Source organism: Hypanus sabinus, chromosome 6 (assembly GCF_030144855.1).
Source record: "Hypanus sabinus isolate sHypSab1 chromosome 6, sHypSab1.hap1, whole genome shotgun sequence".
Taxonomy (NCBI): domain Eukaryota; kingdom Metazoa; phylum Chordata; class Chondrichthyes; order Myliobatiformes; family Dasyatidae; genus Hypanus; species Hypanus sabinus.
In genome coordinates this window covers 174,691,456-174,718,232 of record NC_082711.1, presented here as the reverse complement: position 1 = coordinate 174,718,232, position 26,777 = coordinate 174,691,456, and the positions used below count along the sequence as shown (strand labels likewise).

General features: G+C 43.8%; 1 protein-coding gene across 4 annotated transcripts in view; it reads right to left on the bottom strand.

Moving 5' to 3' along the window:
* Window positions 1-2,604: 2,604 nt before the first annotated feature.
* Window positions 2,605-26,777, bottom strand: part of dhx40 (DEAH (Asp-Glu-Ala-His) box polypeptide 40) — a 46,037-nt gene continuing 21,864 nt past the window's right edge. For all 4 annotated transcript variants that reach the window (XM_059973620.1, XM_059973619.1, XM_059973621.1 and 1 more), the window contains exons 9-17: window positions 22,395-22,577; window positions 20,532-20,612; window positions 17,164-17,321; window positions 14,265-14,379; window positions 12,984-13,092; window positions 12,745-12,839; window positions 6,731-6,800; window positions 4,503-4,719; window positions 2,605-3,706 (exon numbers count right to left, since the gene is read on the bottom strand). In XM_059973620.1, the coding sequence (XP_059829603.1) occupies window positions 3,594-3,706; window positions 4,503-4,719; window positions 6,731-6,800; window positions 12,745-12,839; window positions 12,984-13,092; window positions 14,265-14,379; window positions 17,164-17,321; window positions 20,532-20,612; window positions 22,395-22,577 (1,141 nt within the window). In that variant the 3' untranslated portion in view covers window positions 2,605-3,593. The remainder of the gene's footprint in view (window positions 3,707-4,502; window positions 4,720-6,730; window positions 6,801-12,744; window positions 12,840-12,983; window positions 13,093-14,264; window positions 14,380-17,163; window positions 17,322-20,531; window positions 20,613-22,394; window positions 22,578-26,777) is intronic.

The following is a 26,777-nucleotide window of genomic DNA, read 5'->3' as shown; positions in this document are numbered from 1 at the left end:
GCTCTGAGTTTTTATGCAATGGGTTTGCTAACCTCATGCCCAACTGTCTTCCTTTCACAGCCGGGATTGGGACCGTCCATGGTGGAGTTATTAAAAACTGAACAGGGCAGTAAATGACTTACCCTGGGTTCCCAATAATCGGTTGATTTATCCTCCCATTATTGTATGTGTAAAGTAACTTCAACTTCTAGCAATACCTGCCTCCAACTACCCAGATCCAGTCCGAGCGAACCTTGTAGAGGGACTGAGTAAAACGGTAGGACTTTCACTTATAGTTTGCCATTCATCCGCACCTGGGCTCAGTCGCTGCCAGCACTCACTGTGGCAGTCTCAGTTCAGTTGTTGCCACGGTGACATTGCGCCAGTCGGTCTTCAGGCTCCTACCTGATGGTCATTATGAGAAGACTGCATGTCCCAGATGGGAAAGGTCTTTAGTAATGGATGCCACCTACTTCAGACACCACCACTTGAAGATATCCTTGATGATGGGGGTCCTTAAGGTAGGAAAACATTCCAAGGGATTTCACATAAGTATGTCCAGACAAGATTTTCCATCAAATCACATAAACATTTATTGTTGTATATATATCAACTTTATTCTCCTGCCTGACTTGCTGAGCTCCTCCAGCATTCTGTGTGTATTTCTCAAAATTTTACATCGTCACATAAACATGTATTGTTATATATAGCAAATGACACAATGCTGTAAGTGTTTAGAGTCAATGAATAACTTCTAGTGCAATCACTGTTGTTATGCATGAAGCACAGGAGTCAATCTGCCTACGAGGAACACCAACAAGCAACCACATACAGGACTATGCAAAAGTGTTAGGCACATCCATATAGCTAGGGTGGCTAAGACTTTAGCACAGTACTGTATTCGTCAATGTGGAGCAGAGAGCAAGTTTGTAAACCTGGCAGGAGCAAGGGATGTTGTGAATGGTGAGGGTGGAGCGTCATGGGAAGGTGTAGGACAGGTGGCAGAGAGGGAGTGCCAGGGGCAGGCACAGACACACCCAGCACCGAGACACCAGGCAAGGTCATTTGATTCCAAACAATTGGCTTATTAATCATCATAAAATATCTCTCTGATCCTTCCTGCTCCCTCCCTTCTCCCTTCCCCTTTTCCCAACCATGATTCTCCTCTCCTTGTCCCCATCCAGTCTCAGTCCACAATAGAGATTCATATCAGAGTCAGGTTTATCATCACACGTTATGAAATGTTTTTTTTTGTGGCGGCAATATAGTGCAATATACAAAATTACTACAGTACTGTACAAAAGTCTTAGGCACACACACAGAGATTTCACGTTTATGTGACGATGTAAAATTTTGAGCAACACACACAGTGATATATATATATATATATCCAGGATGCCTAAGGTTTGCACAGTAGTGTAATAACGATCACGTCAACCATTTATTAATGATATTGCCCTGGTCACTACGGGGAACTCCCTTTCTCCTTTTCAAAATAACGTTGTGAAACATTTGAAGAGTCCTGATGAAGGGTCTCAGCCCGAAAATGTCGTCTGTTTATTCCTCTCCATAGATGTCACCCGACCTGCTGAGTCCCCTTGCTTTTTGTGCGAGTTGCCATGGAAGATTTTCTCTACACCCGTCAAACAGAGTCTCAGTTTACCATTTCTCCAATGACAATGCAGCATTGCTGTTGAAGCATTGGCCCAGGAATCTTGTGCTCAAACCTCCGGAGTGGAACTCAGAGCCAACGTCTTCCAGTTGCATCACTAACTCAGGTGCGGCACAAAGAGCACAGCCAGTGGTCACCCTTAATGAAAAAGGGAGGTGGTGGCTCAGACAGACAAAGGAGACGGCAGATACTAGAATGTGAAGCAGCAAACAATCTACTGGAGAAACTTGGTGTCGAACAAGATCAGTGGGAGGAGAGGAACAGTTGATGCTTCACGTCGAAACCCTGCATCAGTTCTAAAAGAACAAGTTACTAAGGAATTCCAAATACTGAGCCCTATAAACTTCACTGTCTACAGCATTATCTTTAAATACTTTTTAAAAATTTAGATCAAAATATATAGTTGTTCATTTTCCCTCTCTGACCACGTTTTGAGAGCAAATGCTAATCAAGTCGATCCTAATGAAGGGTCTCCACCCAAAATGTCAACTATCCATTTCCCTCCATAGGTACCACCTGACTCACCGAACTGCTCCAACATTTTGTGTGTTTTGCTCCAGAGTTCCAGCATTTGCAGAATCTTTTGTATCTCTAGTTAAACGAATCAGAGTCCGGATTCCACTGGAGGGAAGGAGACTTGTAACCATTTAGTGAACTTAATCAAAAGTTCATGAATGTGAATGTCGGCGGAGAGGGGCCTCGCTGATAGGATTCCCAGTCAAGGTCAGGCTTTATAGATTAAGGAAGGATCCATTATCCAGTGGTGCTACAGAACCCCTATCCTTGACTGGCACAAATGAATTAAGAAATTTATGAAGTATTTTATAATAAACTACACAAAAATCATACATTGTATCCTCTCCAAGTATCCTCAGTGCTATCAGGCCTAATTGCTCCAGTGGTGAAAGGGACAGTTCCAAGTTTAAAACTCCAATAATTTCAACTGTTGCAGATTAAGGTTTGCACCTCATTTTATTGAAAATAAAACATTACAAAAGATACATTAATTACTTTTTTTCATAATTTATAAAAATACAAATAAATCAGACAAAAAAAATTCATTTAACACAGCATCTATTCATACACCACTCTGATTGGCTCTGTATTTCATCAGTCCTCTTTCTCCCACTTCCCAGGAGTCCGACACAGGATGGTGCACCATAGGACATGTAGTTCCGATCACCAAACCACGAAACCAACAGTAAAGGTAACTCACATGTGAAATACCTCTGTGCAGTGTTTCTCTAACCTGGTTAAAGTATTCAGATGGTAACAGGGTCACATTTCATGAGCCATAACAATGGGGCCTTTAGGTAACAACACCCAATATTATTAATTTGTAAGTTCTGGAGCTTTAAGATGGTTTTCATCTGTGAAAAGGATTTAAGATTCAGCTCGTATTTCTTAATAAAAGAGCTACAATATTTGCGTGTGGTCTGTCAATATTTGCTGAAGTAACCGAGTCATAGAACATTACAGCACAGAAAAAGGCCCTTTGGCCCATCTAGTCCATGCTAAACTATTCATCTGCCTAGTCCCACTCACCTGCACCCAGACCATAACCCTCCATGTCATGTGTACTCCCTGACATAGTGACGGCAATATAATCACAGTGTGATGAATTGACAAAAGAATATGATTGTGAATACTAGTCCTTGGGACAGGTTGGTGGGGGATAATTGGATCCTCAGACTGACAGGTAAATCCTGTGCCAGTGTCTGATAGTCGCTCCCCCAAACTCCAACACCACCACATACGAAGTATTCATATTCTCAACTCCACAATGCTTCAAGAGATTTGTCTTTAGCCCCTGTGGAAAATGTAATCCCCTCTCTACCAAGACTGAAAAACGGTCTGAACTTGCACACCATCCCCTCCCAGTCCAGGATTGGGGTCAGGGTGCCTGTACGGTGACAGCCTTGCTCCAACCTCACTGCTCCATCTAGTTCTGTGCCTTGTCCAGCTTGCGCTGAAGGTATCGAGCCCGAGCATCTGATATGGACTTCTCGTCGTTCCTCTTTTCCAGCCTCTTCAGAGCTTCTTCCAGAGCTTCCTCTGCAAGAGGGGGAGAGAAAGAGGGAAGGTCAAATACCTTTATTTAAATCCAGAAAGCAGCTGTGAGCCCAAATGGGAAATAACTCCTGCAATTCTGATACTTGTAAACCATACAAGGTCAGGTTCGCACATCACTTTGTAACCCCAGGTGTATGCATGTTCAAGAGGCTCATAGATATGCATATGACTGCGTACTAAATGGAAGGAATAGACCATTATGCAGGCAGAGGTGATTACTTTGGTTGTAGGCAGAAGGGATAAGTTTAGGTGGGCACTGGGTAAGTTAACTTTGTGGGGCAACACAGTGACGTAGCGGTTAGTGTAACACTATTACAATGCCAGTTACCTGGGTTCAATTTTGCTGCTGTTTGTAAGGAGCTTGCATGTTCTTCCCGTGACTGCATGGGTTTCCTCCCAAATTCCAAAGACGTTTGGGTTGGTAGGTTATTTGGTCCATGGGTGTAATTGGGTGGTACAGGTTTGTTGGACTGAAAGGACCTGTTAATGTGCTGTATCTTTAAATAGTTTAAAAATGATTAAATGATCTGATTTGTTTGGCCAGAGGCTTGTACTGTTTGATGTTCCATGTTTAAGAAGGCAACTCATTTTCTCGAGAGTAACCATGGCAACCAATACCGGCCCTGCCAGTAGCACCCAAAATGTGAGAAATATCACCAAAGGCTCAGGGATGTTGAATATGCTCTGCACTGATGGTGATGAAGCAAGCAATTATAAGTCAACGAAGGTCACTCTCCCCAGATGAAGACAGGAGGAGGTGGTTGTGGCAAATGCTCACCTGATGTTCTTTTGCTCTGCTGCTGTCGGGCCACATCGCTGGGCCCCTCATCCCTCGCCACACTGCTCAGCTGGTACACATCCACTTCGTGCAGCTTGGGCAGCAGATCCTTCACCCACTCGTAACGAATTGGGCACAAAGTCCGCATGTAAATCTTGGATGTGACCATGACATCATGAAAAATAACCCAATCAAGTTGGTTCTCCTGCTCAAACAGCTGCCAACAGAATACAAGGGTGATGCTTAATTTCAATCATGTTCTGCTTTGCCCCTTAGTATAATGTAACATCCTCAGGGAGAATTAACCGGTTGCCTCCTTACAGGAAGGATGCAGAGATTTACCAGGATGCTCCCTGGATTGGAGAGCATGTCTCATGAGGAAAGGTTGAGTGAACTAGGGCTTTTCTCTTTGGAGTGAAGGAGGATGAGATGACTGGATAGAGGTGTATAAGATGATAAGAGGCACAGACAGAATGGATAGCCACAGACATTTTCCCAGGACGGATACGGTTAATACAAGAGAATGTAATTTTAAGAGGGTGGTGAGTGTGTGGAATGAGCTACCAGCGCAAGTGGTGCATGTGAGCTCGATTTCAACATTTAAGAGAAGTTTGGATAGGTACATGGGTGGTAGGGGTATGGAGGGCTGTGGTCCGAATGCAGGTGGATGGGACCAGGTTTGGAACGGACAGTATAAGCTGAAGGGCCTGTTTCTATGTTGTTCTTTTCTATGATTGGATGGAAGTATAGAGGGGATGTCAGAAGTAGTGTTTTTACACAGAGTGTAGTGGTTATGTGGATTGCACTGCCAGGTGGTGGTAGAGGCAGAAACATTAGGGACATTAAAAAAAACCGGATAAACACATGGATGAAAGAAAAATTGAGGGCTATGTGGAAGGAAAAGGTAGGATTAACCTCGAAGTAGGTTAAAAAGTTGACATTTTTGAGGCCAAAGGGCCTGTACTGTGCTATACTGTTCTATTGTCCTAGAAATGGACTCTTCCCATCTCCAAACTACTCCAATCTATCTCACCCCATAGTCTGGTCTTAAATAATTCCCCAGTTCTTTTGCTGCATCGCTGCCGGCTGTGCCTTTAGTGGTGTGTCCCATCTCTCCACCAATAGGATTCCGGGGTTGAGGGCAAGGAGTTGAATTTCCTTGTGTTTCATTCAACAAACTCAATTCAGAAGATGCAGACAAGCGTATGGTGTTGCAGTTTGGGAGGACAAACCAGGGTAGGACTTACACTGAGGAGTACCGTAAAACAGAGGGATCTGTGAGTATAGATCTATAATTCCTTGAAAGTGGCAACACAGGTAGAACAGAGTCATAAAGCAAGCTTCTGGTACATTGGCCTTCATAAATCAATGCACTGAGTACAAGAATTGGGCTGTTATGTTGAAATTGTACAAGATGTCAGAGAGGTATAACTTGGAGTATTATTTCTGGTCACCAACATACAAGAAAGATATGAATAAGATTGGAAGAGTACAGAGAAGATTACAAGGACATTGCCAGGACTGGAGGTCCTGAGTTATAAGGAAAGGTTGAATAGGTTGGGACTATTCACTGGAGGGTAGGAGAATTAGGGAAGATTTGATAGAGGTATAGAAAAATATGAGGGGAAATGTAAGCAGGTTTTTCTACTGAGGTTGGGTGAGACTAGAATGAGAGATCATAGGTTAAAGGTGAAAGGTGAAATGTTTAAATGGAAACTTCTACACTCAGAGGGAGGTGAGTGTGTGGAACGAGCTGCCACCCAGATGTGGTTGATGCGGGTTTGATTTCAATATTTGACAGAAGTTTGAATACGCATATGGATGGGAGGTGTGTTGTCCAATTACAAGCTGATGGGACGAGGCAGAATAATAGTATAAAAGTTTGGCACAGATTAGATGGGCCAAAGAGTCTGTTTCTGTGCTGTAGTGTTTGACAATGCTCTAGAAGTACCATGGCTTTATTCTGTTGGTGGGGGTGTGGCACGATGCAACTTGTTGTTAGGTTGCTTGATTATTCAGTGGGAGAAGGCACCTATAGGCAGAGGAGATGTCAGCAAAGAGGGTCTAGGCATCAGCTGAGCCAGGGAGATGTAATAACCAACAGGTTCCTGTCTATGTTCACTCCCCAGTGGGACAAGCTTGGGTTCAGCTGTCAATATCAACAGCCTGTGTCCCACCTGCTGGAAAACATTAAAATGTAGAAATAAACACTGTAAACAGCTACATACGACAGAGGAAGGGTGGATGTGGACAACCGATCCATGACCATCCATCGTGTGGAAGGTTTTACCGACAGACCTGCAAAGAAATAGGACACGTTACTTTAAGTTACCATGTGAAGTCCATCAATGAAAAGTATTCAGGCACAGGGAAACCCGAATCAATAATAGGACTCAGAGATTATTCCATGTCTTCCGCCCCACTGGACTAATCAGCTCCCATACTGTAAACAGATGCCAGATTTTTCTACACAACCAAATGGCTCTGCTGACAAATTATTCCCCGTAGCAAGGTGTTACTGAATGATGAGGGCGTTTGGTTCTGTTCCTGGACCAATGTTCAGATGCTTAGCTGCTGAGATTAAACAAGCCCAGGGCTCGCTGGCAGCAAAAATCCTGCATGGAATACAAGTAGTTCTGCTAGAACCAGATCGTTGCAGTCCTCGGAAGCCTTAGAATTGGGTTTTAAAAACAATTGTGACAATGGGAAAATGGGGTGGGGCGGGGGGGGGGGGGGTGGAGAGCGGGGTGGTTAGCGTCCAGAGTTTCAGACTCAAAAAAAGTTATTTTCCATGCAGAATTTTCAAAAGAAAAGGCATTTTAAATAGCTAGAAACATAGAAAACCCACAGCACAATACAGGCCCTTCAGCCCACAACGCTGTGCTGAACATGTACTTACTTTAGAAATTACCCAGGGTTACCCATAGCCCTCTATTTTTTCATGCTCCATGTACCTTCTTAAAAGACCCTATCGTATCTGCCTCCACCACTGTTACCAACAGCCCATTCCATGCACTCACCACTCTCTGTGTAAAAATCTTAGCCCTGACATCTCCTCTGTACCTACTTCCAAGCACCTTAAAACTGTACCCTCCAATGTTAGCCATTTCAGCCCTGGGAAAAAGCCTCTGATTCTCCACATGATCAATGCCTCTCATCATCTTATACACCTCTATCAGGTCACCTCTCGTCTTCCATCACTCCAAGGAGAAAAGGCCAAGTTCACTCAACCTATTCCCATAAGGAATGCTCCCCAATCCAGGCAACATCCTTGTAAATCTCCTCTGTACCCTTTCTATAGTTTCCACATCCCTCCTGTAGTGATGTGATCAGAACTGAGCACAGTACTCCAAGTGGGGTCTGACTAAGGCCCTATATAGCTGTAATAATACCTACCAGCTCTTAAAATCAATCCCACGGTTGATGAAGGTCAATATACCATATGCCTTCTTAACCACACAGACAAACTGCGCAGTAGCTTTGAGTGTCCTATGGACTTGGACTCCAAGATCCCTCTGATCCTCCACACTGCCAAAAGTCTTACCATTATTACTGTACTCTGCCATCATATTTGACCTACCAAAATAAACCACCTCACACTTATCTGGGTTCAACTCCAACTGCCATTTCTCAGTCCAATTTTGCATCCTATCGATGTCTCACTGTAAACTTTGACAGCCCTCCACAATATCCCCAACACCTCCAACATCTGTGTTATCAGCAAATTTACTAACACATCCCTTCACTTCCTCATATAGGTCATTTATAAAAATCAAGAAGAGAAGGGGTCCTAGGACAGATCCCTGAGGCATACCACTGGTCACAGACCTCCATGCAGAATATGACCCATCTACAACCACTCTTTGCCTTCTGTGGGCAAGCCAATTCCCCTTAGATCCCATGCCTTACTTTCTCAATAAGCCTTTCATGAAGTACCTTATCAAATGCCTTGCTGAAATCTATATACGCTACATCTTCTGCTCGATCTTTATCAATGTGTTTAGTCACATCCTCAAGAAATTCCATCAGGCTCATAAGACTTGACCTGCCTTTGACAAAGCCATGCTGACTATTCCTAATCATATTATGCCTCTCCAAACATTTATAAATCCTGCCTCTCAGGATCTTCTCCATCAACTTAAAACCACCTGCAACCCTCCAATCCTCTGGAACCTCTCCTGTCCCCATTCATGATGCAAAGATCTTTGCCAGAGGCTCAGCAATCTCCTCCCTTGCCTCCCACAGTAGTCTGGGGTATATCTCATCCGGTCCCGGTGACTTATCCAACCTGATGCTTTCCAAAATCTCCAGCACATCCTCTTTCTTAATGTCTATATGCTCAAGCTTTTCAGTCCGCTGTAAGTCATCCCTACAATCGCCAAGGTCCTTTTACATAATGAATACTGAAGCAAAGTTTTCATTAAGTACCTCCACCAACCTCCCCTGGTTCCATACTCACTTTTCCACTATCACTCTTGATTGGTCCTATTCTCTCACATCTTATCCTCTTGCTCTTCACATATTTGTAGAATGCATCGGGGTTTTCCTTAATCCTGCTCAGCAAGGCCTTCTCATGACCCCTTCTGGCTCTCCTAATTTCATTCTTAAGCTCCTTCCTGCTAGCCTTATAATTTTCTGGATCTCTATCATTATCTAGCTTTTTGAACCTTTCATAAGCTTTTCTCTTCTTGTTGAATAGATTCCTAACAGTTTTTGTACACCATAGTTCCTGTACCCTCCCATCCTTTCCATCTCATTAGAACGTACCTATGCAGAATGCCACACAAATATCCCCTGAATATTTGCCACATTTCTGCCATACATTTCCCTGAGAACATCTGCTCCCAATTTATACTTCCAAGTTCCTGCCTAATAGCTTCATATTTCCCCTTACTCCAATTAAATGTTTTCCTAACTTGTATGTTCCTTTCCATCTCCAATGCTATGGTAAGGAGATAGAATTGTGATCACTCCTGTATCTCCAAAATGCTCTTCCACTGAGAGACCTGACACCTGACCAGGCTCATTTCCCAATACCAGATCAAGTGCAAACTCTCCTCTTGTAGGCTTATCTACATATTGTGTCAAGAAACCTTCCTGAACACACCTAACAAAATCCACCCCATCTAAATCCCTTGCTCTATGGAGATGCCAATCAATATTAGGGAAATTCTCCCATCACACGACAACTCTTATTACTGTACCGTTCCAGAATCTATCTCCCTATCTGTTCCTCGATGCCTCTGTTACTATCGGGTGGTCTATAAAAAACACCCAGTAGAGTTATTGACCCCTTCCTGTTTTTAACTTCCACCTGCAGAGATTCAGCAGACAATCCCTCCATGATTTCCTCCTCTTCTGCAGCCGTGACACTGTCTCTGATCAGCAATGCCACACCCCCATCTCTTTTGCCTCCCTCCCTGTCCTTTCTGAAACATCTAAACCCTGGCCCTCTAAGTAGCCATTCCTGCCCCTGAGCCACCAAGTCTCTGTAATGGCCACAACATCGTAGCTCCAAGTACTGATCCACACTCTCTCATCCGCTTAGTTCATGATGCTTCCTGAGTTAAAATAGACACACCTCAAGCCATCAGTGTGAGCGCATCCCTTCTCTATCACCTGCCTACCCTCCCCCCATACTGCCTACAAGCTTTCTCTGTTTATGAGCCAACCACCCCTTCTTCTGTCTCTTCAATTCGATTCCCACCCCCTAGCAATTCTAGTTTAAACTCTCCCCAATAGCCTTAGCAAACCTCCCTGCCAGGATATTGGCTATGATTTGTTTTCAATGTATTTTGTTACTCCAAGATAAAAGTGCTTAAGGCTATATATGCTTCAGTCCTGATGAAGGGTTTCAGCCTGAAATGTCAACTGATTATTCCCTTCTATAGACTTTTCCTTTCCTGCTCTGTTCCTCCAGCATTTTTCTGTGTATTGCTCAAGATTTCCAGCATTTGCAGAACCTTTTGTGTTTAAGGCTACATATAACATTGTTGAATAGAGATTAGCTCTGGTTCTTTAAGGTTGTTATAGCCAAGCTTGGTAATGGGTACAAGCTCCCACTAACTATTAAGTGCTCCCAATAGCGCGCATCTCAAATAGCCTCTGACAACCAAGTCCAGCTCCTGGCCTTCATGCGTGACTTGGCTACTAAGCCTGGCGGAATCATTTCTACTGACAGGAGAAGGGGCAAAGGTGGGTTACCGGTGCCTTGCTTTGGGTAGATGGGGCTCGTCAGCTGTGGTTGGCTGCTCTTCTAGGAGAAGGAAAACTCTGATGTCAAACCTCCACTGCTTTGCAGCTAAACCCACTCATGCAGAAGGCTTCGGGAGTAAATCCTCAAGGGAAAAATCTGAAGCTGGAGTTCCTAAGGCAGTCCTACATTGCGTTCAGTGCTGACTGGCAACACGTGCCATGCTGCTGGTACCAGACTATCGGTCTCTGCTGTTCCTTTGGATTCATCAGATGCGTGGAGAGGAGGAGATTGCTACATGGGCACCAGCTCTTTCTCCATATTGTACTGCCCAGGCTTGTATACCTAGACAGCTAGGAAGCAATATCCCCGGTCAACTCTGAATGACGAAGGCCTTAGAGACGAGTTCCACAAGTGTCAATGGAAACGACTGCTTGACAATTCCCAAAGAAATTCTCTTAAGTGGCCTCCAACAGTGAAACTGGCAGCCTGTGTAGTTAAGAGACAATGACGTCTTATTACCTTGGGGCTAGGTCCTGATCAAAAATGTGTATTTGTAATAACCAATTTGCCTACATAATACAAATAGTCTCCAATCCATCAATCAGGTTATATGCAAATCACATTTTAAATGTTCTAGCAGAATTTTCTGTGAGTTAGGTTATCAGTAAGAGGAGAGTGGGACCATAGAGAACAGCCCAGAACAAGCTACAATTTTTGCACCAGGATTTAGACAGAATACTGCTAATGACAGGATTTTCCACCAACACCTGCCTACTCATACCAACTACTACACTTGAACTTAGATAACTAGTGTGGACAATAATGAGACAAAATGCAGAAGTCATACAAGTCAGCAGGTTTGGGCCCCTTATCTTAGAAAGGATGTGCTGAAACTGGAGAGGGTGCAAAGGAGTTCACAAAAATGATTCCAGGATTGAACAGCTTGTCATATGAAGAGTATTTGATGCCTCTGGGTGGGCCTCTATTCACTAGAATTCAGAAGAATAAGGTATGACCTCATTGAAATCTATCAAATGTTGTTTCCTATGATGGGAGAGTCTAAGACCAGAGGACACAGCCTCAGAATAGAGGGCTTCCTTTCAGAATGGAGGTGAGGATGAATTTCTTTAGCCAGAGAGTGATGAATTGGTGGAATTCATTGCCACAGGCAGCTGTGCAGGCCAACTCTGTATGTATATTAAGGTGGATATTGATAGATTCTTGATTGGGCAGGGGATGAAGGGATACAGGGAGAAGGCAGCAGATTGGGGTTGAGAGGAACAATGGATTTGCCATGATGAAGTGGCAGATGGGCCTAATTCTGCTCCTGTATCTTGTGGTTTTATGGTCTCAGTGATCAATTACCCTTAAGGGTTCTTCTACCTTAAGCTCTCTAATCAATTCTGGTTCATTGCAAAACACCTAGTCAGAATAGCTGACTCCTGAGTGGGCTCAACTATGAGCTGCTCTAAAAAGCAATCTTGTAGGCATTCTAGAAATTTCACATTGGAATCCAGCACCAACCTGATTTTCCCAATCAACCCACATATTGAAGTCCACAATGACGATTGTAACATTGCCCTTTGGGCATGCATTTTCTATCTCCTGTTGTTATTTGTAGGCCACACCCTTGCTACTGTTTGGGGGTCTGTATACAACTGCCAACAGAGTCTTTTTACCTTTGCAGTTCCTTAGCTCTATCCACAATAATTCAGAACATTCCGACCATACGTCAGCTCTTTCTAATGATTTGATTTCATTCTTACCAACAGATCACCACCGCTCTGTCTTCCTGCCTGTCCTTTCAATACCATGTGTACCCTTGGACATTACGTTCCCAGCTATGATTCAGTGATGCCGACAACATCATACCTGCCAGTCTGTAACTCTGCTGCAAGTTATTCTGCTGCACGCGTTCAAATGCAACACCTTCAGTCCTGTATTCACCCTTTTCGATATTGTGCACCTTTTACCTTGGATATGACAAATCTTTAAAAAGGTTCACCAGACAAGAGACAAAGAGACTAGGACTGAGACACTATTTACCTTCTGGCTACATTGGAGAAATATCCAACACACAAACACCTCCTCAGCAGCTCATTCTTGGAGCCACTGTACGTCTCTGAGGGAAAGTCCTTTCTCTGCAAATAACAACAGGGATATCATTCTGGAGTTGTGCCCAAAAGGATGAGAGAGCAAGAAGAGCAAGAGATGCAGTGGGAAAGGTGGAGGAGAAAGCATTTCAAATTGAAATTCAAGGAATGTCAACTCTTGGGCACTCGAACCTGTTTCATTTTCCTGACTATCTCCTGGAGCTGGGTCTCCACACTAAACGCAGTCTTCATCGCTCGCCAGTGGAGCCAGTATTTTCGGCACCAGGAAGATGGGGAGTCACTGAGGGGGGGAATATCACACGTGAGTGACCAGCAATATGTGCTAGAAGTGAAAGAAACATCCCCAACTTAAATAGGGTGAAAGCAGTAAACCAGAAGTCATTTGGAGATGATTCTGCTCAATTGTTCACACTTGTGACCCCAGAGACTAAACACTAAGTCAATTCATGAGCTACATCACCCACTTCAGAGATATAAGCTTATAATTTAACCAGCTACTACCAATGCAAAACTGAGGAGGTGTTATGCAATCAGAGGTGCAAGAGTCATAAAGATACAACATAGAAACAGGCCCTCCTGTCCATTGAGTCCCTGATCTCCATCAACCACCCACTTACATTAACATTATTTTTTACTTATTTTACCTTGGTCTCATCAACTCCTCCAGATTCTCACTCACCTACAAATTCGGGATAACTTACAGTGACCAACTAACCAATTAATGTGGGGTGGCAGAGTAGCAGTTAGAGTAACTCTTTACAGAGAGATATGTACAAGATGTTAACGGACATTGAAGGAGTGGACAGCCAGCCTCATTTTTCCAGGGCTCAAAGTCTGACTCTACACCCCTATCATGAGAAGTGGAAATGGGTTGAAGCCGGCCAACAGGGTTCTGGTGAAGCGATATAGGGCAATCTCCTGTACAGTATGATAGTGTAGTAGTTACCACAACACTTTACAGGACAACTGGGTTCAATTCCCACTGCTGCCTATAAGGAGCTTGTACCTTCGTCCTGTGACTGCATCAGTTTCCTCCGAGTGCTCCAGTTTCCTCCCACAGTCCAAAGACTTGCTAGATGGTAGGTTAATTGTCATTGTAAATTGTCCTGTGATTAGGCTCAGGTTAAATTGGGGGGTTGCTGGATGGCGTGGTTCAAAGGGCTGGAAGGGCCTATTCCGCACTTTATCTCAATAAGTAGATAAATTGTAGGAACATTGATGAACTCCAACCATACCCTCGGCTTTGGACAATGGAGACAGGAGGTCATCAATGGCTAATGCTCCACTGGCAGCTGAGGGCTCAGGAAGAAGAGGAAGAAATGGGTAATGCAAGAGGCTTTAATTTTAAGGTGACTGGATAAGATTCCCTCTAACTTTTATATCTCCCAGTCCCAAGCTCTTCAAGAAGACCAAGCTGACCCACACTGCTCAGACTTCCCACGTTGGCCATACCTTGCCTTGCATGTCTTGAAGATGTTGAGTAATGTTAAGAAATCGTTGCTGCCACCAGACTCCTGGGCCAGCTGCTGGTGCCTCACCTCAGCTTCCTTCTGCTTGTCTGGGTTCCCTGTTGGGTCAAAGCACCGGACCTCAGTAGCTCAATAAGCCACCCCACATTGTACAACACTGTGCAAAAGTCTTAGATATATATACATACACAGACATATGTAGACATATCTAGGGTGCCTAAGACCTTTGCATAGTACTGCAGTAATTTGATGTATTTTAAATAAATTTATATAATTTTATGTATTACACTGCACTACTGCCACAAAAAAATTAAACAAATTTCATGGCATATGTGAGTGATGATAAACTTGACTCTGATATGGGTATCTATTGCGGACTGAGAGTGGGAAGGGGACAGGGAGAGGGGAATCACGGTTAGGAAAAGGGGGAGAGGGGAGGGAGCGGGAAACACCAGAGAGACATTCTGTAATGATCAACAGACCAATTGTTTGGAATCAAATGACTTTGCCTGGTGTTTCAGGGCTGGGTGTGTCTGCACCCAAGCCACTTGCCGCCCCAGTATTCCTCTGTCATTTGTCCCACACCCTTCTTGTGGCACTTCACCCTCGCTATTCCCAACATCCTTTGTTCCTGACACAATTACAAACTCACTATCTGCTCCATGTGGACGGATACCACACTGTTATGCTTACAAAGATTGTACTGCTCTGTGCTCAATGATCCAACCGGTCAAGCCCCATAAGACTTCAGGGTCCCTTCATTGGCTAGTTCTTGGGTCAATACCAAAGATCAGAGTCTGAAGGTACATCAGAAGTCCAGAAGTTGAAGTCTGATGGCCCAAACCCTGGATCTGCAAGTCTGAAGTCTACTAGGGAAGTTAAGAGTCCTGATGTCCATGTGTCCACTGGAGGCCTATCCTAGGGCTGAAGAACTGCCCATGTGGGTTGTATGGAGGAAAGGGGCTTCTCTTGCTGTTGTTGTTTCGTTGCTTGTTGTGTTCTGTGTTGTTCTGCTGAGCATCATGGGTATGCTATGTTGGTGCTGGAATGTGTGGCGACACTTATTGACTTCCTCCAGCTATTCCCTGGGTTCTGCCAGTTAACACAAACAGTGTATTTCACTGTATGTTTTGATGTACACGTGATAAATAAATGAATCTGAGTTTTTCACACAAGGCTCTAACACTCACTGAGGTGTCTTCCGGAGTGGTAAACACTGTTCTTCACACAAAAAAAGTTAGGGAATCCAAACCAAAGGGGCTCAGCCAAACCTTGCCTGGACCTGTCCAACCCCAATGCATACACACAGCTGCAGTCACTGGACAGTGATCACGACTTGTAACCCTGTCTGATCCAGCTCCCCTTTGAACTAAACAACTGAGGATATCTGTTGCAACACTACTGTCACCCAGGTTCAGCTGATAACAACGCAGGCTCTATCTACCAAAGTTCATCAGCTTTAACTGGAATCTCAAGGCAATTGCCCTCAAGCAAAATCACTGTTGAAGCAAATAATGTATGCTCAGTGGCCACTTTATTAGGTACCTCCTGTACCTAATGAAGTGGCTGCTGAGTGTCTGTTCTTGGTCTTTTGTTGCTATAGTCCATCCACTTCAAGGTTCGAGGCGTTGTACATTCAGATATGCTCCTCTGTACACCATGTTGTAACACCTGGTTATCTGAGTTACTGTTGCCTTCCTGTCAGCTTGAACCAGTCTGGCCATTCTCATTAAAAAGATGAATTAGCCCACAGAACTGCTGCTCAATGGATTTTTTTTTTGCTTTTTACACCATTCTCTGTTTTGCTCTTGTACATGAAATTCCCAGGAGATACTCTAATCACACTGTCATGCACCAACAATCATTCCACAGTCGAAGTCACTTAAATCACATTTCTTCCCCATTCTGATGTTTGTTCTGAACAACAGTACAAAGATCTGACCATGTCTGCATGTTTTTATGTATTGAGTTGCTGCCATGTGATTAGCTGATTAGATATTTATATTAACAAGGAAGTGTACCTAATAAAGTGGCCTCTGTGTTGGGCTAATATAATAGCAGTTTGCTGTCATACTAAAGAAAGAGCAGACATTCACACATGTCCTGCCAGATAGTGATTTAAGAGCTGCTCCAATGACCAGGATCACTAATATATAGTGGTACTCAACTACTGGAAATACAGAAAAACTGGATGAAGAAGCTTAAACAATTAAACAAGGTAGAGTCATAGAACACTACAGCACAGAAACAGGCCCTTTGGCCCATCTAATCTGTGCCAAACTGTTATTCTGCCTAGCCATCTGTCTCTCACCTGGACCATAGCCCTCCAAACTTTTCTATCCATGTATTTATCCAAACTTCTCTTAAACGTTGCAATCAAACCCACATTCACTATTCCACACTCACACCATTCTCTGAGTGAAGAAGTTCCCCCTTGTGTTCCCCTTAAACATTTCACCTTTCACCCTTAACCTATGACCTCTTGTTATAGTCTCACCCAATTTCAGTGGAAAAAGCCTGCTTGCATTTACCCTAATTATATCCCTCACAATTTTGTATCCCTCTTATCAAAACTCTCCTCATTCTCCTATGCTCCAGGGAACAAAGTATTCACCTTTTCAACCTTTTCCTTTAACTCAGGTCTTCAATTATAAAATAGATTATAAAACAGAATTATTCAAGAGCAGGAGATTCTCTAAGTGACCTGGACTATGTTCTCCCCCTCAATCAAAACTAAGATTAAAATGGCCAACCATCAGAATAGTCTGAGTGTACACCGTGTAAAATGGCTGACACCTTCACTTGTGTATCAGTGACAGCGAGTGCATTGAGAGTACATACTAAAGTGTGGTACAAACCATTTCAAGAACTGCCCCTCTTACCTGGTCGAATGAAAACATTTTCCACAGAGAGCATCGCAGCCACTGGAAGCAAAAGGTGCTCACAATCCAGTGCAGCTGCTTTAATTAGAGCCCTTGTCACGGGTGGTGGGAGAGGAAATTCCACCATCAGCCGCCCGAGTTTGGTCACGCAACCTGCCCTGAGAAAGGGAAGGGGAAATAAATCTCTGCAAAGACCAAGACTCCCTCAGCCCTCTCAGGTGAAGGTTAAAAATCCATTAGACCACTGTGAATATAACCGTCATAGGCCACATGGTTACACCATAAGGCAAAAGACATTATAAGAGGAATCCAAGCAGACTACAGCAATGGGGTATGAAACTTCCTCTACCCAGTATCCTGTTAGGAAATGTCCAGTTGTTGGAGAACAAGATTGAGGACCTGAGGGCAAGATTGCTGCATTGGAGGGAAATGAGGGACTGCTGCGTTTTGTGTTTCACAGAGACATGTCTCACTCCAAACATGAACGATTCACAATCAAACCCGATTGCATCTCGACAGAACAATGTACCGAACTGCTGATTTAAAGAAACCAAGTGATGGGGGCTTGTGTTTCATGATAAACACTTAATGGTGCTCTGACACAACGATCTTGTTGCACTCTTATTCTGCCTGATCCGGAGCAACTAATGATTAAGTGTCAACCGCTCTACTTACCAAGAGAGTTCTGCTTCGTGACCCTGACTGCAGTTCACATACTGCCAACAGTCAATGTTAAGCAAGCGCTTAAGGTACTGAATGCCACCATCAGCAAACAAGAAACATCCTACCCAAGTGCCTTTTAAATCATTGCCGGGAGCTTATTTGAAAACTCTTTGCCCAATTATCATCAACATATCATTTGCAATACCAGTGGTTCCAACACATTTGAACAACACTATACTAATATAAGGTACAGCTATTGTTAGATCCCTAAACCACATTTTAGGAAATCTGATTATTTGGCTGCTTTGCATACAGGCAGAGGCTAAAGGGCAATGAAGAGGTAGAGCAGTGGCTATAGGAATGCCTGGAGTCGGTAGACTGGGCCGTATTCAAGGATTTATTGGTGGATCTGAACGGATACACCATGGTTGTCATGGACTTCATAAAAAGAATCATTCAGTCATCTCCAACCAGGAGCCCTGGATGAATCATGAGATTTGCAATTTGCTGAGGGGAAGATCAGTAGCATTCAGATCTGGCAACCAAGTAAAATCAAGAGGTCCAAGTATGATCCACAGAAAGTCATTTCACATGCGAACTGGCAATTCTGGACTAAACTTGAATCACTGAAGAATGCTCGACATCTGTGGCAGGGCTTGAATGCTATCACCTCTTATAATGTAAAATTAAACATCATAGGTGACAACAAGGTTTTGCTCCCAGATGAGCTCAATGCCCTTTATGCTCACTTTGACCGTCAAATCATGGAGGCAACCATCACAAACTCCCAGAGTCCTCGACGACCCTATGATTTCAGTCTCTGAGGTTGACGCATGAGTTTCTTTCAGTAGGGTAAACCCATGGAAAGCATCTGGATCAGACTGGGTATCTGGCCAAGTATTAAAGGCCTGTGCTGGAGTGTTCACTGAGATCTTTAACCTCTCACTTTGGGAGCCTGAGGGACCAAGCAGGCTTCAATTATACTGGCGTCTAAGAAGTATGTGATAACCTGCCTCAATGACTATCATCCAGCACCACTTACATCCATAGTGATGAAACATCTGGACAACATAGATGCATACACCAGATGCTCTTTATTGACTACAACTCAGCATTCAATACCATCATCCCCTGAATACTAATCAATAAGCTTCAAATCCATACCTCCTTGTGCAATTGGATCTTCAATTTCCTCACTTGCAGACCCCAGTCAGTTTGGATTGGCATTAATATCTCCTCCACAATCTCCATCAGCACAGATGCACCACAAGGCTGTGTACTTACCCCCTGCTCTGTCGCTTTATACTTATGACTGTGGCTCAGCACAACTCCAATACCCCATATTCAAGTTTACTGACGATACCACTGACATAGCCAAATCAAAGGTTATGATGAATCAGCATATAGGAGGGAGATTCAAAATTTGGCTGAGCAACGTTTCACTCAATGCCAGCAAAACCAAGTTGTGGTTATTGACTTCAGGAGGTGGAAACTGGAGGTCCATGAGCCAGTCCTTATCGGATGATCAGAAGTGGCGAGGGTCAGCGATTTTAAATTCCATGGTGTTATCATTTCAGAGGGCAGGCCCTAGCACATACTGTAAAATGTAATTACAAAGAAAGCACAGTAGTGACTCTACTTCCTTTGGAGCTTGCAAAGACTCGTTAAGACATCTAAAACTTTGACAGACTTCTACAGATGTGTGGTTGAGAGTATATTGACTGGCTGCATCACAGCCTGGTATGAAAATGCCAATGCCCTTGAACAGAAAACCCTACAAAAAGCAGTGGATATGGCCCAGCCCATCACAGGTAAAGACTTACCCACACTTCAACATGGAGTGTTGTCACAGAAAAGCAACATCCATCATCAGCGACCCCCACCACCCAGATCATGCTCTCTTCTCTGTTGCCATCAGTAAAGTGATACAGGAGCCTCAGAACCCACACCACCAGGTTTAAAGAAAATTACCCCTCAGTCATCAGACTTTTAAACCAAAGAGGATAACTTCACTGAAATGTTCTCACAACCTATGGACACATTTTCAAGGATTATTCATCTCATGTTCTCAATGTTTATTGTTTATTTATTTATTATTAATATTTCTTTTTGTATTTATAGTTTGCTATCTTTTGCACAATGGTTGTCAGCCCTGTTGACGAGGTCTTTCATTAATTCTGTTATGGTTACTGGATTTATTGAGTATGCCCACAAGAGAATGCATCTCTGGGTTGTATATGGTGACGTATGTGTACTTTGACAAATTTACTTTGAACTTATGTTGGCACCCAGAGCGTGGTGCCACTTGCAGGTTGCCTTCCACACATCCTCGGAATGTGTTGGTAATTGACAGAAATGATGCATTTCACTGTACGTTTCCATATAAAGATGACAAATAAAGCTAACCCTAAACCTGTAAGGGGTTGATGAAAGCAGGTTCAATTTGCTTCAAATCTCCGTTATATGGGAGGAATTAACAGCAAATAATGATTTTTTTAATTTAAAAGGAAACATCATAAATATAACAGATAGCTTAGTAAGAGAATTGTAACATGGTGGCACGGCTTATTGTCCTTTAGATAGTACAGTCGGAGGTTGTGGGCTCGAACCCAACTCCAGGGCACATCCTGTGCAGTATTGCTGGGAGCAACACAATATATTCTTCTGACAGGTTGCCTAAGTGACTGGGTCTCTCATTCACCTACCTGTCAATAGCGTCATTCTGGTAAAGCTGTTTCAGTGCCTCCAGGATGTGTCTCTCCTCCGGCCTGTCAAGGTATGAGAACCTGGAGAGCAACCAGAAGATCCTCAATTAGGAGGTGAGAGACTGCACCTCGATCAATGATGGGCTGAACTGCAGACTGATGGAGGAAACGTTCACCTTAAGTTTAATTGAGTTGTGCAGACAGGTTTGCTAGAGCTGTTGGGGAGGGTTTAATCTAATTTGGCAGGGGGATAGGTACTGGTGTGATAGGGCAATTGGTGTACAACTAGATGCAGTGTTGTGAGACTGTGAGGAAGAACAGGCAGACGATAGGACAAAATTGCAATCAGTGGAATGAGTTTAACTGTAACATGGGGACAAAGTCAAAAAGGAAGATGAATACAGGACTGTTATATTTGAAGGCACGAATTGCACAGAGTAAGGTAGATGATCTAGTAGCAAAGTTAGAGATCGGCAGGTATGACATTGTGGGCATCACTGATTTGTGGCTGAAAGAAGATCACAGTTGGGAACTCAACATCCATGGATACACACTGTATTGAAAGGACAGGCGAGCAGGCAGAGCGGGTGGGGTGGCTCTGTTGATAAAAAGTGAAATCAAATCCTTAGTAAGAGGTGACATAGGATCAGAAGATGCAGAATCCTTGTGGGCAAATGGGACTAGCTTAGATGGGCACCTTGGTCAGCATGGACCAGTTGGGCCAAAGGGCCTGTTTCTGTGCTGCATAATTAAGTTGCTAGCTGCAAGGATTATCAAAGCGGAGAAAATGTGACAGGCCTCGGTATAGGGGCAGAGAGCTTGCTGCAAAGGAGAACTCCTGAACTTAGGAAAGCAGACAGGGAAAGGCCATGAGACGTAAGAGCAGAATTAGGCCATTCCATCATGGCTGATTTATTATCCCTCTCTACTCCATTCTCCTGCCTTCTCTCCATAACCTTTGTGCCCTTGAAAATCAATAACCTATCAAAGATTCAAAGCACATTTATTTGCATTGTATGCATCAAACAATCCTGAAATCAGATTCCCCCACAGACAGCCACAAGACAAAGAACCGATCTGTTCAAAGAAAAACATCAAATCTAACAAACTCCGCTTTAAATATACCCAATGACTTGGACTCCACAGCCATCTGTGGCAATGAATTCCACAGATTCACCACCACCAGGCTAAAGAAATTCCTCCTCAAATCTGTTCTAAAGGGACATTCTTTATTCAGAGACTGGCCCTCTGGTCCTAGACTCCCCCATTATAAGAAACATCCTCTTCACATCCATTCTATATAGGCTTTTCAGTGATTGGTTTCTATTCTCCTTTGTTCTGATGAATAAAGCTCCAGCCTGCTTGACTTTGTTCCATAGCTCAGTCACTCCAATTCTGGCAACATCCTTGTAAATTTATTCTACACACTTTCCAGCTTAATGGCAGCTTCCTTGTAGCAGGGTGAGAAAATCTGAGCACGATACCCTGATGTGGCCTTGCCAACATCTTCTGCAACTGCAACATCACACTCCCAACTTCTATACTCAACACCCTGACTGATGTAAGCCAACGTGCCAAAATCCTTTACCACCCCGTCTACCTGTGAAGTGCCTTAAAAAGTGTAAACTCAAGAGACTTGGCAGAAATCCAGAGCAACACACACAGGATTCCGGAGGAACTCAGAACGTCAAGCAACATCTACGGAGAGGAGTAAACAGTGTTTCAGCCGAGACACTCCATCAGGACTAAATACTTGGTCTGCTTCACATTTCGTCCCTGTGTAGAATTACAAAGGCAAGACAATGTCCATCCACCTGTGAGGAAGGCAGCGAAAGAGCAGAAACTGTATCTGAACCACGTTACCCAATGACATTGTTGACACCAAGGCACTTGAGGGTAAGGATCACCGATGTTAGACTAACTCTCTGGATCTCTGGGACCATGTGATCTGGCATGCACTTCTCCCAGAATTCTTTGCTGTAGATCCGATAACACTTTCCAGCAGACGTCCTCCCAGCTCGACCAGTCCGCTGCATGGCCTCACTCCTGCGGAGGTAACAGGAGCAGTTAGGCTTTGAACTGGAATAAAACTTTTATCTTCAAAAGCCTTGGCACCATACTGAGCACAAACAGTTGCAAGTAAGGTTAGAGTGGTGATTGTAAAGCTTTAGCTCTTAGAGGCTTCCGTGTAGAGACTTCACTCAGAGAAAGCAAAGCTCAAGTTCATTTCCTTCTCTTCTTTATATCTGCTCAGATCAGTTGAGGTGACAGGCAGGAGAGGGCAATGGTCCTCTTGCGGGATAAGGGAGCTGGAATTTATAAACTTCAGATCATTCCAGAGGCTGAAGGGGTGATAGGATGTATAGAGAGGTAGTTACGCCCAAGGTGCAGGATGCAGGGAACTGGGTAACAGTCAGGAAGGGAAAAGGAGTTAAGGAGCCAGTGCAGAGAACCCCTGTGGGCATCCCCCTCAACAACAGACATATCAGTTTGGATACTGTCGGGTGGGGGGGGGGGGGGAATGAGCTAACAAAGGAAAGTCACAGAGCTCAGGTCTCTGGCACTGAGTCTGCCTCTGTGACTTAGAATGGAAGGAGGAAGAGAAGAGGTACACTGTGAAGATAGGGGATTTGTTAGGGGAATGGACAAAGGTTCTGTGGGCGAGAACGAGATTCCCAGATGGTATGCTGCCTCCTGGGTGCCAGGGTCCAGGATATCTCGGATTGAGTCTCGAGCATTCTTAAGTGGGAGGGTGAACAGCTAGAAGTCATGGTCCATGCGGGTACCAATTACCAGGGTAGGACAAGTGATGAGGTTCTGCATAGAGAGTTAGGAGCTAAGTGAAAGGGCAGGACTCCAGGGATGTGATCTCAGGACTACTACCCATGCCACGTGCTAGTGAGGCCAGAACTAGGAAGATTATATAGTTTGATATGTGGCTAAGAAGTTGGTGTAGGAGGAAGATCACTGGTCTCTCTTTCAGGGAAGGTGGGACCTGTACAAAAGGTACAGTTTGCACCTGAACCGGAGGGGCACTAATATCCTAGTGGAAAGGTTTGTTAATGTTGAACCATAGGGTTTAAACTAGTTGGAAGGGGATGGGAACCACAGTGCCAAAACAGAGTTGCGGAGGCGGATGTTAGTAAGACCTCAGACAAAGTTAGGAATCTAAAGGTTTAGCGTGGTGCAACAAAATTGAAAAGGGTGAATACAGGACTGAAGGCGTTGTATCTGAATGTGCGCAGTATACGGAATAGAGTAGATGAACTTGCAGCACAGTTGCAGATGGGCAGGTATGATGTTGTCGTCATCACTGAATCATGTCTGAAAGATTATAGCTGGGAGCTTAATGTCCAAGGATACACATATCGAAAGGATAGGCAGGCAGGCTGAGGGAACGGTGTTCCTCTATTGGTAAAAAATAAAAACCACATCAATAAAAAGGGGTGACATAGGGTCAGAAGGTAATGAATCATTGTGGATCGAGCTAAGGAACTGCAAGGGTGAAAAGACTCTGCTGGGAGTTGTATACAGACCCTGCAAGCAGTTGTAAGGATGTTGCCTACAAGTTACATTGGGAGATAAGAAACTGCATGCCAAAAGAACAACATTACAATAGTCATGGGCGTCTGCAATATGCAGATAGACTGAGAAAATCAGATTGCTGCTGGATTACAGGAGGGGGAATTTCTAGAGTGCCTACAAGATGGCTTTTTAGAGCAGCTCGTGGTTGAGCCCACTCCAGGATAAGCTCTTCTGGATCAGGTGTTGTGCAATGAACCAGAATTGATTAGAAAACTTAAGGTAAAAGAACCCTTAGGGACAAGTGATCATAATATGATTGAATTCACCCTGAAATTTGAGAAGGAGAAGCTAAAGTCAGATGTATCGGTATTACAGTGGAGTAAAGGGAATTACAGAGGTATGGTAGCAAAGTTGGCCAGAATTGATTAAAAAAGAAAACTGGCAGGGGTGATGGCAGAGCAACATTGGCTGGAATTTTTGGAAGCAATTCAGAAGGCACAGGGTATATACATCCCAAAGAGGAATAAGTTTTCTAAGAGAAAGATGATACAACCATGGCTAACAAGAGAGGTCAAAGCCAACATAAAAGCCAAAGGAGGGGATATATAAAACAAAGGTTAATGGGAAGTTAGAGTATTGGAAAGCTTTTAAAAACCAACTGAAGGCAACTAAAAAAGTCATTAAGAAGGTAAAGGTGGAATACAAAAGAAAGTTAGCAAATAATATTAAAGAGAATACCAAAGGCTTCTTCAGATATATAAAGTATAAAAGAGAAGCGAGAGTGGATACTGGCCTGCAAGAAAACGATGCTGGAGAGGTAGTAATGGGGGACAACGAAAAAGAAGACGAACTGAATAAGTATTTTGCATCGGTCTTCACTGCGTAAGACACTAGCAATATTGTGGAAGTTCTAGCTGTCGGGGGCATGAAGTGTGTGAAGTTACCAGAGAGAAGGTTCTTGGGAAACTGAAGGGTTTGAAGGTAGATAAGTCACCAGGACCAGATAGAGTACAGCCAGGGTACTGAAAGAGATGGCTGAAGAGATCGTGGAAGCAACAGTAATGATCTTGCAAGAATCACTAGATCCTGGAATGGTTCCAAAAGACTGAAATATTGCAAATGTTACTCCACTCTTCAAGAAGGGAGAGGCAGAAGAGAGGAAACTATAGGCCAGTTAGTCTGACTTCAGTGGTTGGGAAAATGTTGGAGTCGATTATTAAGGATGATGTTTCAAAGTACTTTGAAGCACATGAAAAAATAGGCCGTAGTCAGCATGGTTTTCTTCAGGGAAAATCTTGCCTGACAAATTTGTTGGAACTCTTTGAAGAAGTAACAAGCAGTGTAGACAAAGGAGAATCAGTTGATGTTGTGTACTTGGATTTTCAGAAGGCCTTCGACAAGTTGCCACACATGAGGCTGCATAACAAGCTACATGCCCATAGAATTATAGGAAAGAATCTAGCATGGATAAAGCAGTGGATTACTTCCTACAAAGCGAAACCCAGTAGCATGAATGACAGCATTGCTTCATTACCAGATGAACTGAACGCCTTCTATGCCCACTTTAAAAGGGAGAACACAACTACAGCTGTGAAGATCCCTGCTGTATCTGATGATCCTGTGATCTCTGTCTAAGAGGTCAATGTCAGGTTGTCTTTAAAGAGAGTGAACCCTCACAAGGCGGAAGGTCCCGATGGAGTACTTGGTAAGGCTCTGAAAACCTGTGCCAACCAACTAGCGGGAGTATTCAAGGACATATTCAACCTCTCACTGCTATAGGCGGAAGTTCACACTTGCTTCAAAAAAGCAACAATTATACCAGTGCCTAAGAAGAATAATGTGAGCTCCCTTAATGACTATCGCCTGGTAGCACTCACATCAACAGTGATTAAATGCTTTGGGAGGTTGGTCATGACGAGACTGAAATCCTGCCTCAGCAAGGAATTGGACCCATTCCAATTTGCCTATCACCACAACAGGTCAATGGCAGATACAATATCAATGGCTCTCCACAGGGCTTTACACCACCTGGACAACACAACACCTACATCAGGATACTGTTCATCAACTATAGCTCAATATTAAATACCATCATTCCCACAATCCTGATTGAGAAGTTACAGAACCTGGGCCTCTGTACCGCCCTCTGCAATTGGATCCTTGACTTCCTAACCAATAGACTACAACCTATGCAGATTGGTGATAACATCTCCTCCTCGTTGACGATCAACACTGGTGCACCTCTGGGGTGTGTGCTTAGCCCACTGCTCTACTCTCTACATACACATGACTCTGTGGCTAGGCATATCTTAGACACCAATCCTCATAGAGGGATCAGAAGTGGACAGAGTGAGCAGTTTCAAGTTCCTGGGTGTCAAGATCTCTTGAGGATCTAACCTGGTCCCAACATATCAATGTAGTTATAAAAAAGGTAAGACAGTGGCTATACTTCATTAGGACTTTCAAGAGATTTGGCATGTCAACAAATACACTCAAAACTTCTATAGGTGTACCATGAAGAACGTTCTGACAGGCTGCATCACTCTCTGTTGTGGGGTGGGGGGGGGGTGCTACTGCACAGAACTGAAAGAAGCTGCAGAGGATTGTAAATTTAGTCAGTTCCATCTTGGGTACTAGCCTACAAAGTACCCAGGAGATTTTCAGGGAACAATGTTTCAAAAAGGAAGTGTCCATTATTAAGGACCACCAGCACCCGGGGCA